The 16,434-nt window shown below is 36.3% G+C and overlaps 1 protein-coding gene and 1 long non-coding RNA gene across 4 annotated transcripts; both read left to right on the forward strand.

Moving 5' to 3' along the window:
- The first annotated feature begins 594 nt into the window (after positions 1-594).
- Positions 595-4,698, forward strand: LOC127249010 (uncharacterized). 3 transcript variants are annotated; one of them, XR_007838229.1, is made up of 5 exons: positions 595-1,116; positions 2,512-3,251; positions 3,335-3,864; positions 3,982-4,155; positions 4,237-4,698. It is a non-coding gene; the product is annotated as an uncharacterized LOC127249010 (long non-coding RNA). The 3 variants fall into 3 exon arrangements; XR_007838228.1 differs by having other exon boundaries at positions 3,986-4,155; XR_007838227.1 differs by having other exon boundaries at positions 3,335-4,155.
- A 327-nt stretch (positions 4,699-5,025) lies between these two features.
- On the forward strand, positions 5,026-6,132 carry LOC127249173 (uncharacterized). The gene is made up of 2 exons (XM_051271868.1): positions 5,026-5,164; positions 5,390-6,132. Exons 1-2 carry the CDS (start codon positions 5,026-5,028, stop codon positions 6,130-6,132), a joined length of 882 nt encoding a protein of 293 aa, XP_051127825.1.
- Positions 6,133-16,434: the final 10,302 nt, after the last annotated feature.

Below are 16,434 nucleotides of genomic sequence, written 5' to 3' on the forward strand. Positions count from 1 at the left end.
TGCATTTTGTAAGATTTTTAATTTTGATGCAATATTAAACTAATATTTAATTAAATATTTTTTGAATGAAGAAGAAAAACATATCTTTTTAAACCTCATAATTCAAATAGTAGAATTTGAAAAAATTTTAATTTTTTTGCTAAGGCCACCCAACGGATCCCTTAGACTATTCACAATCCAAATAAATAAGAACTGTTCTTATGTTTTTTTCTTTCAACCGCAATATGCAACGACAGTTTAAGAATCTATCATAAATTTATTTAGTTCTTACCTCACATTGTAGAACTTAAATAAAAATTCTTACATTCTCTTTCTTCCACTTCAATAAATTTAATATTTTATTTAATATAAATATTATATATTTTATAATATTTTTTATATAGTTAATATAACTTATAAATTGTTAATAAAATATATAAATTAATTATGAATATATTTCTTTTAGAAAAATTTGTTTAAAAAAATTAATATTAAATTAATTATTTTAACAAAATATATATTAATATAATTTTTTTTACAATATAAAATATTAATAATAAAAATAATATTAATTATATATACTATGTAATATAATTAAAACCAAAATAAAAATAATAAGAAAAAGGAAAAAAAGAAATAACAAACCTACCTTCTCTCGGAGGAGAGAGAAGGTCCTAGAACCTATTATATACATATTTTTTGTATTTTAATGATGTGGCAATGTCGAGCATGATTTTTATATTGATAAGAGTGCGTGCAATGGCTCGGATTTAGACTTGGTTGATGGCCTTTTTCGATGTGGGCCTGTCAGAAAGTCTATTTTTATCAACCGCAATGGCCGTGTTTTTGACATTGAATTCTCGATCTCGCATCGACGGAGACATGGTGCAGGTGAAGCCACATCAAGGAGGATGAGGAGTGGATTTTCATTCTTTTCTCTTGCTCTTCCCTTTTCTTCTTATCCAATTTATATAGTGTCCCTTTCTTCCTTATTTTCTTCCTCTCCTCATCTTCCCGTAGATGTAGAAGTCACCCTTGTTCGCATTGTCTAGGAAATAGCCTAGACTGACGGTCGGTCGTGTTTCATCATCAGATCCCCACCATCGAAGAGTTACTGCAGAAGAGGGCTGAATACAGGTAACCAATTTTGGAGAAGTTGCAATTAAATAGTTCCAATAATAATTTCTTGGTGTGGTACAACCGATTTCATAGAAAAGTGGGAAAATTGGGAAGTAATTTGTATTTTGGAGTGGGAGTGACGCCAATATGTTAATAGTTGCACTAGGGTTTTTTTGTGGGCATTTCGATTGTCCATTTATGTAGAAAGGGAATTATAAATAACATATTTTTTTATGTTTGTATTGCAATTGATTGATTGGTATACGATAATAAAGGTGAATCAAGAAGATGCTTTTAGAGTTGGGGAATTATATTACGTAGGTTCTTTTTTGTTTGGTGTTCTAGGTTTTGAATTACCTGATGTTAAGCCATACAATGAATTTAGTCGATTCCTCCATTATCCAGTGTGTTGTGAGAATCAATTAAATCATCTAAAATGTAGATAAGAACAAGATTCACAATTACCATATTTATTATAAAAAAGGTGAATTACCGTTGTATCTTTCCTGTATCCAAGTGCCATTACATCCATTATCACAATCTTGTAGTTCTGGTTTTGTTAGGAATGAAGTATGGATTTCTGGTTGTATTTTACTAACGTATAGTACATGTTTTAACTCTGAAAGTTTTTTGTCACTTTATTTTCACTATTAAAGGGGCCGAAGTTATTGTTTAAGGGACTCAATTTTGTAAAAATAGCAGAGTCAATTCAGTTCAACACAAATTTGTATTTGTAAGCATATACGGGCCGAATAGAATGAATTTTTTTGCTATGCTTCCCTTCACATGTCAATCCTCATATTCTGCAATTGAAAGTCATGAAGGAGAGGTTCACCATGCACAGGTTATGCTAAATTTTCATAAACGTTGTAAATTCCTGATTTGAGGCTCAAAAGACCATTTTTAGTTTGCATCGGTTCCAAAATATAATGAAGGTCTATGACATGATTGTGTACTCGGTATGGGTATGATATCCCTTTCAGTTTTCTGATGTTTGTTTGTTGTATTATAGTACATTTTTGGATAGCATTGCAAAAATCTCGGCTGCTTTATAGCGGATTTGCAACTACAAGACATTATTGACATATATGTTGTTAACTAAACATCTGTATTCGAATGTACGAGTTTCATATACATTATGGTCTGCACGAGAATGCAAGAGATTTTATTGTAGTTACACACATGTAGAACCATTAGCATTTGTTTTCATATATGCATCGAGCCTTTCTCTTCGGTGGTTGTTTTATTTGGTCTTTATATACGTGCAAAACTCGGGTATATGACTATATGTAATTGATAGAGCTGGGGTGTTTCGAGGGCTTCTTTATATTCACATGATTGGAATTTATGCGTCCCATTACCTCATGTTAATGATGCACAACCCTAGAGTAATTATTACCCTCCATTTTGTAGTGAACACGGACCGCTTCTTGCAGTGTGTTCAATAATGTCCCACGAAGAAGATGATTCTACAGTTGATGGCGATAGAGTCAAAGGCCTCGGAGAGCTGTATGAGAAATGGAACAAAGTTTAGTCCGAACCTCACAACTATCCCAGCATGCCAAAGGCGCTCTAATCATGGCAACACAACAACAAACAACATTCCCAGCCCATTATACTATGAGTTTTGGTCGACCTTTTTCCCAGGTGCAGTACATGCCACAACAGAGTGAACCTTTGTTCTACTTAAACATGTGGAATTTCTCGGGTCCGGGAGGCACATCGTTGCTTCCTCACCCCGAGACCTAGTTCTCGCAGCCGAGGACTGCTCCTTTCACTACAAGCCGACGACTTTTCTTAACAGAAACACCTAGTCATTGCAACCGTGCAAGTAGAGCAACGGGGAGTAATCAACGCATAAACAAGAGTTGGACCACGGAGAAGGACGTGGAACTGACTAGGGCATAGTGTAATATTACAACGGATACCCGGGTAGGTGTAGGCTAGAAGAGACAGAAACTATAGGAGCGTGTTTGTGAGAGTTTTTCCTTGTTGATGGAAGAGAATCACGGCATGCCAAAACTGAAAATAAAATATCCCCGGGTGCTTGTGAGAATCGAATGACGGAGATCAAATCACAATGCTCAAAATGGTGTGCAGTACGAGTGCAAGCAGAAGGGCAGTATCGGTGTGGTTGGAGTTCCGCCGATTTTGTAAGTTGACATAAACCTACATAGGGTGCATTGAATTTTAGTTGGTAGCCTCCCGTAACTTTGGTAAACATGTACTTTGTCAGGAAAAATATTACGAGGAGAATTATTACGACAAGCATGGGATGACTTTCAAATGTTTGGCTTGTTGGCGCATTTTGAAGGATGAGCCGAAGTGGATGGAGTTTGTATCCGAGAGGAAGACGTGGCCGAGTGACCCACGAACTATAGACAAGGACGAAAGAGGTTGTGAGCGATGCTTCATGCGAAGGGAATCTTATGAGCAGTCACCCGTAACACCAGTTGACATTGCTGATAATGGTGTACACGTTGACGTTGAGGGCTCGGATAAGAGGCCTAGACATACTCTGTTGATTGGTCCAGCTGCGCGTGTCATTGAACGATCACTGGGGGCTAAAAAATGAAGGCTAACGACAAAGTTAATAACCAACATCAACGAAAAATCAAACATCATGGAGAGTTGTTGGCGTCAGCAACGCATAGTATCACTACTAGTCTCATGGCACTCGATTCGTCGCAAGCGGAAATGTGATCTAAGATAGAGAAAAATGAAACAAGGCGCGAAAAGATGATAGAAGAACAATCGAGTAAACAGGTAATTAGGCACTTCCGTTTCATGAAATACACAATAATTCATCTAAAATACATTGCAGGAACTCAATAACATTTGATTCATTAACGTACGGACTAATGAAGTTCAACATTTGACAAGATAGCCCGAGAAATTGTGCAAGTAACTAAGGATTTTGCAAAAATTGGTGGGAAATGATTGTTGCCTTATTTAAGTTTGAGGAATTGGATCCGGCGAAGCTGGCAACCGAATCGTCAAGGAAAGAGTACATGATCAGGCGAGAACAACTTGAGTACTACACGGATGAACACAATGGTATTGATCAACAATGGTTCCCCTACTTCATTTTAATTTAACATAATCAAAATATAGTGAAACCAGATAGCTATTGTTCAGGTGTTAAGGCGGCCATCGCGACCATCAAGAGACAAGAAGGCCAACAAAAGACGTAGGTGAGTCGAGTGTCTCCCCGAGTGGAGATAAAAAGTGTGGCAGACGTGAAACCCTTGATAAAAGTAGCTTCTAGTCAACGTGCCATTGATTGGGTCGACTGGTCTTGTAATAAGTTTTGACATGGAACTGTCTCTTGGGCCAACGGGCATGGTGACGTATTATTGTGTTTTTTTCCTAGTGTATTTTTCTGATATTTGTGTTGGGTTTCTTGTCTTCGTTGGTAATTAGTTGGGTCTTATATGTTAAACGTGATGCTCCTCTTGTTGTTTCCTTGAGCGTTTGTTTAATCGTTCACTATGGCATGCGCAAAGGACCCTAGCGTATTTGATTGTATCATAGTTCCGTGAGAAGTTTGGCATGTTGCGATTGAATATCCAGGCAGTTGAATGTAGTTTTCATGTTGTTTTGCAGTGTTATTGATTATTACTTTCTCTATTGATTATTGTTCATTTACGCGGGTACAGGGCATGTTGCTGTACCGAGTCAGTGATGTGTCGACTCGAGTGGACAATTCAATGTTTTATACTTGCCCAAATAATAAATAAGCTGTCTTGTTCCAGGAACTTCCAATACATGCAAGAAGCACCAAATACAAACAGTCGTTCATTAATCATGGCTTTTGACCCCCTCATATCTCTATAAATACAAATCCATGTCCTCAGCCATTATTGGTGTCGAACTCATACCCACAACCTCATAGCCATTCACTTTTATAAGACAAACGGATGGACAATGGAGAAGAAGAATCTGAACATGAAAATGAGACGCCAATGTTCTGAACGGCGGAAGGCCAAAGAGCCAATGCAAGACAACAGAGACGGATGCAGTTGCGGCTACTCGAACGAGAACAACTCGAATGTTTGCATGGCGCGTTACCTTTGCTTACAAATGTGATCGATGCTACTGCACCAACACGAATGAGCTACATTTACTGAGATCGAGAGGGGAGGCACGAAGAGTTATGGGCGGACTATTTATCCAAAACTCTTCGTTTTCCTGCATCATTTTTCCACTGGAGGTTTCAGATGCAGCGTGAGATTTTTTTTCCGCCAGAGGTTTTGGATGCAGTGTGAGCTTTTTACTTGGATATTATCAGATGTGTTCGATAACAATTGCTACTTCACGCAGAGGCCCGATTGTACGAACCGCCTGGGACATTCCCCGCTCCAAAAAATGATGGCCGCTATACGGGTGTTCGGGTATGGGTGTTGTTTTGATAGTGTAGACGAAGTCATAAAGATTGGAGGTAGCTCAGTTCGAGGAGCAACAATGGAGTTTTGTGAAACAATCATTCGAGTTTACAAAAAACAATATTTACGTGATCCCACGCCTGATGATATATCCCGCATTCTGATTGAAAATAAAGCGCATGTGTTTTCCGAGATGATAGGCTCATTTGATTGTATGCATTGGCGGTGGGATGCATACCCGATTGCCTGGCAAGGTCAATATAATGGACGTTACAACTACCTTACGTTAATTTTGGAGGCTGCTGCATCGCAGGATCTTTGGATAAGGCATGCGTTCTTCGGGATGCCCGGAACCAACAGCGACGTCACTATTTTGGACCACTTGCCATTGTTCGACAAGTACATGAATGGGACAACACCACCAGTAGAGTATGAGGTTAATGGTTCAGTGTACAACCTTCCCTACTACTTGATAGACAAGATTTATCCCAAACATGCTATCTTAATGCAAGCCATTAGGAATCCTGTTACAGCGAAAGAGCAGACATTTACAACACTACAAGAGGCCTGTCGGAAGAACATTGAGAGGGCATTCGGCGTACTCCAGCAAAAGTGGAGAGTACTGTGCGTGCCGGTGAGACTAGAATAAACAAAAGATCTTCTGGTTATGACAACGTGTATTATCCTGCATAATATGGTGGTAGAAGATGAGCGCGGGCAAAGCCTGCTGGAGTGGGTGCCAGCTCACGATGATGAAAAAAGTGCTACGTACAGTTCATAGTCTGTAGAGGAAGTCTACATGCTATACCGAGTACTAATTAGCAGACTCCGTAACACAAGCACAAATGCGAAGCTACAAGAAGATCTGATCAATTTCCAATGGATGCTGAGTGCGGTGAAAACGTCTTTTAAAACATTGACAACAACTGCAAGCTCAAGGAGAATGTGTTCCCTGTTTGATCAGCAACTGCAATGCATTTCTCACTATTCTGAAGCAATTCATGACGACAAGCCATTAAGGAGAAAAATATATCACGAGAAATGATTAGTTTCATAAAGTGCCATGTCATTTTGTAATTATGTAGCATCAAAACGGAGATGTAGATCATCGTCATATGCATGATTTCCTACCATCTATAAGAACCACGTCGACCAACTAATAGTACGGAAAAGCAAAAACACTAACTAACGAGTTACTGAGTTGGGGGCATGACTGTAAAATCCAACCTTACCCTCCGGATGTTCGCAACGATCCTCTTGTTTGCTCCTTGTCTTTTCCCTTTGCACACCCTCTGGAAAAAACCACAACTTTGAAGACAACTATGATAGTGCTAACAACATTAGACATTAAACCAGCAAAAACGTTCATAACAAACATCACGAGTGTACATCGATACTCACTAAATAGTCCGCAAACAGCTTTCGTATAATACAAACAACGTTGGCTTAATGGCTGCACCGAGAAACCAAGGCCATAACACTATAGTAGATAGACGTTGCAGTCAAAATAAGAACACATAAACAAGGATCACTACAGAAATTAAAATATTCACGATCAAAAGGCATTCAAGCCTCATGTGAGTTGTTGTCTGTCTTTTCTCCGGCCCGGACGGGTAGAGACAACAATCACTAGGCCTCCCACCGCGTCTCGATGTGGCACTAGACTCCCCAGAATGAAAGGATGTTTTCCTCTTTTGATCAGACTCACGGTCTGAAGGTTCTATGTCAGCATCCTCCCATCCTAGCCAATTGCCACATAAATGACACGGTAGTACCATTTGCCCGGGTTTTTTACACTCCTCAAACGATTTAAAGAACCTTCCCTTCCACCCACACACCTGGGCCTCATTTTTGTAGTAGATACTTATTTTCCTGTTGTATCCAAACAAAATAATTTGTAGATTATTGAATTTCCCCACCATTTTCTACTAACACGTATTGGCCACAGTCAAAGGAAAAAAATAAGAATATGTTCGAGCAGAAATGTGGACAACACTATTCTCACAGTTTTCATACTACCCATGCTGAAACAAAACTAGTGTAAGAAGAATAAGAGATTACAGTAATTATATGTGCATCTATATACACTGAAATCTATCAATTAACAATAAATACATAACCAATCGAACTCCAAAACTTCCCAATCTCGAATCAATGTGGTGTTCTAACTTGTCAAGAATCTATTTACGAAAAAATTGAAATTACTTCAAACTAAGGTATGTGTGCAAAGATATGCCTTAAAATCCTTCCACAAAATTGTTATTACAAACATACACTAAAGGAAGAACGAGAAATGGCTGGCCAGAGTCATGAACTAATTTTCTAATTATTTGGTGTAAGGATTATGTCTAGAAAGTGAGAAGATCCAAGAAAATTGAAGAATCACTTACCGAGAAGGGAAAACACTACAACACTCACTGGAAATTAAGATTCTTGAACCCGAGGCTCCGTTTCCGACAATGACGAGTTTGAACCCTAGGACCTGCGAGCAAATTTTTAGTGAGAAGAAAGGTGGGAGTGAAAGAAATCTTGATTTTATTTTATCTAAAAATAAACTTTTGCGATGGATCGAAAAAGGCTATTGTGGGTTTTCTCTCACTTCCATCCATCCATTATTGTATATTGGGCATGCCATGTCAGTACTAGCCTTGACACGTAATTCACTCGCGGGAGAAATTGCAAAAGGCCATTGTACAGGCTCTAAAAACCCTACATTACAGATGCTCTTATTAAATTGAAGAAAATGACTTGACACAAAGCTTGACTTCAACGGTCCTTCCCATTTATGCGGGTTAAAGTTAATTTTCTTATACCTTTTTATTGTATTTAATAATATTAGTAATATATATATATATATTATATATTAATTTCAATAAAAATTTATTTTGTTAAAACATACATTTTGTTTTTTCAACCTTATTTTTTAATTGTAATTTAAAAAAAAAAATAATAAATAAGACCATTTTTTTTTATAAAAGTACAAAATTAAAAAAATATTTTAAATACTCATTACAAAAAGTTAAAAAAAGTCACATATTCAATTAAAAATAATATATTTCTTAATTTTGACACAATTCCTCGTGTACATAAAAAATAATTCATCTAAAAAACGCTGCGTGTCAGGTTTCTATTTTGGCACCTAGAAATTTTATTTAATATTTATAATTTTTATTTAATAATGTTAATTTTAAATATACTATGTTTATATTAAATTTTTAATGAATATTTTTCTAAAATATTTAATTTTTGTTTAACTACGTGATTTAATTAAAATTATACACAATATAGACAATAATTGAAGATACATGAAAATATTTATAAATTTAAATACATACCTACATGACTTAATTAAAATTACACACAATGCATATAGTAATTGAAAATACATAAATTATTAATGATTCAAATGCAAACATATGTAAACATTCACATGCCAGTTTATTTCTCATCTCCTCTTCAAATTCAGTAAGATTATTACCTTTAGTCATTGACATCATGAACATATCCATCTCCTTCTAGGTAATATTTGCTTGCTCTGAATTAAATATAATTGTCTACTCCCCTTTCATTCTTCATCATCACTTTGTCCAACCTTTTAGCTTTTAAAAGTGTTTTTATTTTTTCAGGTTGTTGGTTCAAACTTTGTTATCTTACTGTAGCCTTATGCTCCATATTCGAGCTAAATTCAATGATTTTTTTTTTTTTTTTTCATAAAACTGTTATAGTTTTCAATAGGAATTGAATTGAAACCCTTGTTTAGCACTTGTTTTCCCCTCTTCTTACTTGCTTTTATATAAGTGGACGAGTGGAAAGAGTTGGGTCATCCCTGTCAAAAGTATGTGTCGTCAGACACAAACTTGAGTAACCACCATCTTCAATTATTTTTGTACGCTTTGAACATCCACCACTGTTATGAAATGATTCGCAGTAACTTATCATTCATTTAGGCTCATTTCTGAGTATACGCCAAACATCTGCACGAAGGAAGTCTTTGTTTTTGTTGTCTGTTGAATATATCTCCTTTGCTGTATTGAAGACATCCGTGGTTGATTGCCCACTGCGTATGTTTCTAGTAGCTTACTCATAACCCCCAATAAACTCTTGGACGCACTTACATATCTTACTCCAACAACTTTTACATTGAGTAAAACTTTTGCTCGTTGCGCTTTCAGGCTTGTTCATCATGTAATATGATGCAATTCTTTTCCAGAAAGTAGTACTTGGTTGGTCAGTGTTGGTTATAACATCTTTACTAGTGTTTAGCCATCCACGGACCAGAGGTTGGTCTTCGATCTAGCTCCACAGCTTCCTCGTATCATTACTTCTTGTGTTGTCAGACACATCGTCATCTGCTAAATTAATAGGTGTGTTATGTTGAAGGGCGTACATTTTTTGTATGGCTTGCATCATGAAAATTGAGGAGATGATGAACTTTCAAATGCTTGAAAGTTTGGAGGTTAGAAGTTTGGAGAAATTTAATAATATGGTAAATGATTGAATGGTTTAAAATGGGCATTGGATGTAGGGAACATATGTTGATTTTCTAACATGTTCATAAAACTAGGAAACTGAAAAGGATTTTGAGGATCTTGAGAGTTGGATGAATTTTGAGAATTCGGATCCATACGTATAGATAAGTGTAGGAATTGCAAAATTTAGAAGCAACTATAGAGAGAAGAAAATGTAAAGATAGTGTGAGAGACATGAAGTGAGAATGTGGTGTATTTACAATAAACATTGCAACGGCTAAATTCACCAACGATTACATTCTCCAACGACTATATTCCCTAACGGCTATATTTCCCAACGACAATGTTCCCTAACGACTATATTCCACAACGGCTATATTCTCCATTGACTAATTAATTTATTTGAAAAATATATTGTAATATTATATATTTTTTTATTAAATTTGAATTTTGGAATTTAATTACTATGTAAATATCATACATTATTTTTTAATCATTTAATTAATAAAATATAATAATTTTATTTTTATTAAATATTACAAGAATAAAATATGATGAAAAAAAATATAAATTTCTGTTTTAAATATATGAAATATTCAATGATATGGAAAATATAGAGATTTTAGGGGTTCTTTAATATAAGTGTAAAATTTAATTGGGTACTACGTGTCGTGGAGGAGAAAGAAGGTGATGTGATACAAAAAAGGGATTGGGAAAGAACCCGGGGTGGGGTACCCGGTTGTGGGTGCCCTAAAGAGACACACATTTTAAAAGATACTCATTTCATCCCATCTAAGTGTCCGGATCACTGTACACAGAAATTTAAAATAAATATAATTAATAAATAATTAAAGATGTATTAGTAAAAATAAGTATTTTATAGTATAAATAATTATAAATTAAAAAATTTAAAATGAGATTAAGGTGCGTGACAAATTTTTAAAAAAAAGTGATATGAGATGTGGGACAAACAGAAACGGTAATGTGGATATGGTAGGTGAGACGGTGCGAGTATTATTTATCAAAATTTTTAAAACTTCCAATTTTTTTTTTTAAAAAAATTGTCTAAATAAAAGTTTTAGGATTTGTTTCTTAGTGTTTTGGTTTGAGGTATATTTTTTGATGTGAGATATAAAGAATTGTGTAAATAATATAAATTTAATATTTTATATGAATATTGACTTTTTGCAAAAAGATAAAATATAGTATATTGAGAATAGTAGAGTTGGCAAAAAATGACCCGACACGACAACCCGACATGACCCGACACAAAATAATTGGGTTTGGGTCAAAAATTTCAACCCAATTATGTATACGGGTTGACACGAACCTAACACGATAGTAAACGGGTCAGATTAAAGTTGAGGCTCTCAACTTGAACCCGACACGACAACTCGATTATAATATATTAATATTGATTAATATATTTATTATATATGTAAAACAATCCAATTTGGAACCGGTATGGAATTGATTCCATTATGGAATCATGAATAGTCATTGGTTCGAATGTCCATGGACATCGTAATCTCATAATTTAATAATTTTCTCGTAAATTAATTTAAACTAAGTTCAATTTTAAATACTTCAACCTAATTTACGCTCAAACAAATAAAAACTAACATAACATGACAACATAAAACAAATTTATTTAATTTGAATAAAAAAATTCGACTTAATTATGTATACAGGTCAACACGAGTCAACCCGAACCCGACACGATAATAAACGGGTCAACACGGATCCGAAACGATTATAAACGGGTCGAATTAGGGTTGAGTAATTTAACCCATTTAAAGTATTCAATCTGACACGAACCCGACACGAATCGACCCATTGCCAGCCGTAGAGAATAGTGTAAAAAAAAAAAAAATTAATTGAAAGACAAAACCTTAGTATTATGTAACATGTAATAATAATAATAATACACTATTGTTTCTATCATGAACCTTGTCAATTGGATGTTTTATATATATATATATATATATATTTTAATTTTTATTATTTGAAAATGTTTTTTTTTTTTTAATAAAGAAATGAACTTTCCTTTAGATAGAAAAGTTTTGACTCTTTTGAAATTTTAAATACTCCCTCTGTCCCAAAAGTAAGTATTTATTTGTTTTTTGCACGTAATTTTAAAAACATTAGTATTATATTGGAATATAGTAGGAATAATGTAGAAATGATTAAAATAATGTTATTAGTATGTGTGATATAAAGGTAATGACATTTGTGTAATATATTGTAAGTTGTAAGGATATTTGTAATGTTAGGTAGATAGTACAGTTACTAAAAAAATGAAATGGATACTTTGTTATGGGACGGACTAAAATGAAAAAAATTGATACTTTGTTATGGGACGGAGGGAGTATTTAAAACAATAAAAATAATATGTAAGAAAAAAATATACTTCATTTGCATTGCAAGAAAGTTGTCTTTAGCTTTTTGCAGGTTGATAGTTGAATATTAATTATTATATTAATACATAGTACAATCAAGAGAAAAAAAGATAAAAATATATTTATTAGTCTCTTATAATACAAATATAATAACATTTGTAGAGTAAATTATTCAAATATAATAATATATTTACTATCAAGTACAATAACGTAAAAAAACAAATGACAATCTTGCACCGAGACGGATAAAATATAAGGTTTGCACAATTAGATGTGTTTTTTTATCAATTTTTTTTTTCAGATTTTTATCATTAATAAAAGAATTTCTCTTAAAATATCAAATTAATTTTCATTTTATATCTTTTATATTATAATAAAAATTAATTTTGCATTCTCTGTTGTTATTTTTACATTTATTTATAGTACTAATAATAATACTGTTACTTCTCATCTCTCTCGTGAGCTTGGGTCATGGCATCTCTTTTATATATATATATATATATATATATATATATTTTAGTGGGAAACTAAGTAATTAATTGTGTCCCAATGTCAAAATAACACAAGATTTCATCTTGGTACTCATACGGAGCAACAACAACATACATTACTCATAAACAGACAGACAATCAGATCAAACAATGAAATCAAACCCCACTACCAGAAATTAGGCTTTATATGTAGCAGGGGAAAAACCGATACAAATGCTCATTTTTTGACACAATAAGTCTTTCGTATCAACTTTGTAACGGATTTTGACTGCTACAAAAAATCGAGTAACAAAAAGTCTTTGTAACGGCATTTTTCGTAACAAAAGGTTGATGGTCAACGCCTCTATCACGCACGTGCTAAATTTATTTGTAACGGTTCAATTCATTTTTTGTAACGAAATTATCCGTTACAAAAAAGTCGGTATTATTATTATTCCTTGTGATAATAACCTTTTGTTACTGTTACGTATGAAATTTAGAATTAGGTTAAAAAGCCCAATGTAAAAAGAAAAATGGGCCTAACAATTGAGATGATCGAACTGGTCGAGGGGCATTGCGGGGAACTCAGGTAAAGTAGATGTATTTCTAAGGAAATAGCGGGTCGGAAGGTCCGCAGGTCGGAAGGTCCGCAAGTCGGAGGGTCCGCAGGTCGGAAAGTCCGCAGGTCGGAAGGTCCGCAGTTGGGAAGGTCCGCAGGTCGGAAAGTCCGCAGGTCGGGAGGTTTGCGGCTGGACCAGCAAGTCGGATGGTCTGTAAGTTGGGAGGTTTGCGGTTGGACCAACAAGTCGGATGGTCTGTAAGTCGGGAGGTTTGCGGCTGGACCAGCAAGTCGGATGGTCTGTAAGTCGGGAGGTTTGCGGTTGGACCAACAAGTCGGATGGTCTGTAAGTCGGGAGGTTTGCGGTTGGACCAAACAAGTCGGGTGGTCTGCAAGTCGGGAGGTTTGCGGTCGGACCAACAAGGGGTAAGGTTTGCGGTCGGTCCAAAAAGGTGGAAGGTTTGCAGTCGGGCCAATAAGGCGTAAGGACTGCAGTCGGTCCAAAAAGGGCAGAAGATTTGCGGTCAGACCAACAGGGCGGAAGAGTTGAGTTCGGGCCAAAAGGGCGGAAGGTCTGCGGTCGGTCCAAAGAGTCGGATACTGTTGAGAGTGAGTGAGAATGATAATTCGGTCGGCTGAGGGCACGTGTCAGCATGAGAAGGGTTAGCAGACGGTTGAAAAAGAGGCGTTGTAACCGTTCAGGCGACGGTTTCCAGTACTGTTCCTGAAGAGTATTTAAGGATTAAAATTTGCAACTGACAAGGTATCTTCGATCAACTTCAAACAACGACAAAGTCAGTGATTCGGGGATCATCATTTAGATTTTCAGCATTTTAATTTCCACTTAATTTTCTGTACCGTACAGTGTTTAGAGATTTCTAATCTCAGACGCTAAATATATCAAATTCAAAGATAATTTCCTATTTTCGGATTTTACTTTTTGTTTGTTGAAAAAATACATCAACAAATTGGCGACCATAGTGGGAGCAAGGCAAGATTGCTGATCCTACATTATCAGAGAATTTCATACGACTGAGGTCTGGCCGAATCATCAGAAAGATCAATATGGCAGGCTCACAACCTCAATCATCATCAGCACCGGTGGGAGAAAATATTTCACCACCTGTCATGCCAAATTCAGGGGAAGTACCACAAGTACCTGCCGATTGGATGTCTTATGTTCAACAATTGAACAATCAACATAACCTGGCTATGCAAAACATGTTGCGTGAACAACAAATGTTGTGTGAGCAACAAAATCTTATGCAAAATATGTTAGATCAAGCATTATCAAGGGTTACTCTTCAACCCACCCAGACGCCGCCAGGGGTGTCACCATCAAGAATCCAAGCAAATTTGCAGGGCCATCATATGTGGACAGCACAATTCCAAGCGCCACAACGTTCAACCGAACAGATAGGGAAAAGACTCCTCTGACTTTCCCAAATAATATTCCTTTGGGGCCAAGGGTTGAGAATGTGCAGCCGAACATTACAAGGGAGGAAAGGCCAGGGGGACATGTGCAGGATCCTATTCTTATTCCTGTGCAAAATCCCATTGATATCCCTGATCATCAACATTTTCGTTTGGGTGATGAAATTGCTCACGTATTGAGGGTTCAGTTTGGTCTAAATCTTCAGATGACCAACCGACCTGCTTGTCAAAGACCTTTTCCAGAAAGGATTATTAATGAATATCCTCTCCCAAGGAATTACAGGCCACCAGATTTTCATGCTTTTTCTGGAGAGGATGGATCCTCTACTATAGAGCATGTGGGGCGTTTCACATCACAGTTAGGGGAAATTGGTAACAATCCTTTTTACAAATTACAACTGTTTGGATTGTCTCTAACTAGGACAGTTTTTTCATGGTTTGTAAGTCTGCCACCTGGGCAAATACAAACTTGGGAAGGTTTAGAGATGAAATTTCATGCCAGATTTTTCAATCCCTTGCCAACGGTTTCTTTGACTGATTTATTGGAGATGAAACAATATCCAGAAGAATCAACTTCACAATTTATTGAAAGGGTGCGATTGATGAAAGGACGACGTCCTACAATAATCAATGAAAAAGAGATGACCAATTTAGTGGTCCGAAATATGCATGGTCGCCTAAGAGATGCGCTCACTGCACATGATGTCGAGGATTTAGCAAGTCTTGCATCCAAGGCTGGACGTTTAGAATCTCTTTTCAGGGAAAGGGATCAGAATTTCAGGCGTAATAAAGGTCAACATATGGCTAGTATGGAAACAGAGGCATACAAATTTGATTATGATCAAACAAAAGAGATGGCGGCCGAAATAATTTCAGGGAAGCCTTATGTATGCTCTAAGTTAAAGCCAGCACCAGGAACTGAAGCTAAAGGGCAACCGACCTTTGACAATTCAAACGTCGATGAGATATTTGATATTCTGCTAACTGATGGTCAGATCCGAATTCCAAAGGGGCAGAGGTTGGGCACTAAGGAAGAAATCAAAGGGAGACCATACTGTAAGTGGCATAACTCTTTCACACATAGTACAAGTCAATGCACTCATTTTCGAAATGAGATCCAAAAGGCTATTAAGGCAAGTTGGCTCAAATACATTACTTTGGGGGTAGAGCAACAACCATTTCCGAAAGTAACCACAACAATGGTTAATATACAAGCAAGTTCCAGATCAGTAAAAAGGAATTCATCAAACAGTGGCCGACCAGAGGAGAAACTCAAGGTCTGTGAAAAAAAGTGGCTGATAAATGGGTTAACCAAGATGGTTCTTTTAATGTGGAATTAAAGGAGCAAGCGTTGGTCCAGAACCATCCGACTAGGAGGACGGGTTCTGTCGGAGGCAAATGGACTCGAAATAAGAAACCTTTACCAATTGATGTGGATCCTCCTTTCCCAGGCATGAATTGTACTCAGATTCGGAATGCCAAACGCAGGTACGCTGTGAGATACAGAGACAAGTTCGCTTCCTCGAGGCAACCAAGTGTGCAAGGCACTAACAATTCTTCGGAAGGAGGTCGGTACATACGGGGCGCCTCATCAAAGCAATCGAACGACAGCCGAGGCGC

The sequence above is a fragment of the Andrographis paniculata genome, unplaced genomic scaffold (assembly GCF_009805555.1).
Source record: "Andrographis paniculata isolate CXL003 unplaced genomic scaffold, ASM980555v1 Contig35END, whole genome shotgun sequence".
In the NCBI taxonomy this organism is placed as follows: Eukaryota; Viridiplantae; Streptophyta; class Magnoliopsida; order Lamiales; family Acanthaceae; genus Andrographis; species Andrographis paniculata.

Bases quoted from the DNA above. Each gene is read 5' to 3' on its own strand.
- LOC127249173 (XM_051271868.1), top strand. From the start codon at position 5,026: ATGGAGAAGAAGAATCTGAACATGAAAATGAGACGCCAATGTTCTGAA. The intron at 5,165-5,389 runs GTTACCTTTGCT...GGATATTATCAG, and splicing joins CTCGAATGTTTGCATGGCGC to ATGTGTTCGATAACAATTGC.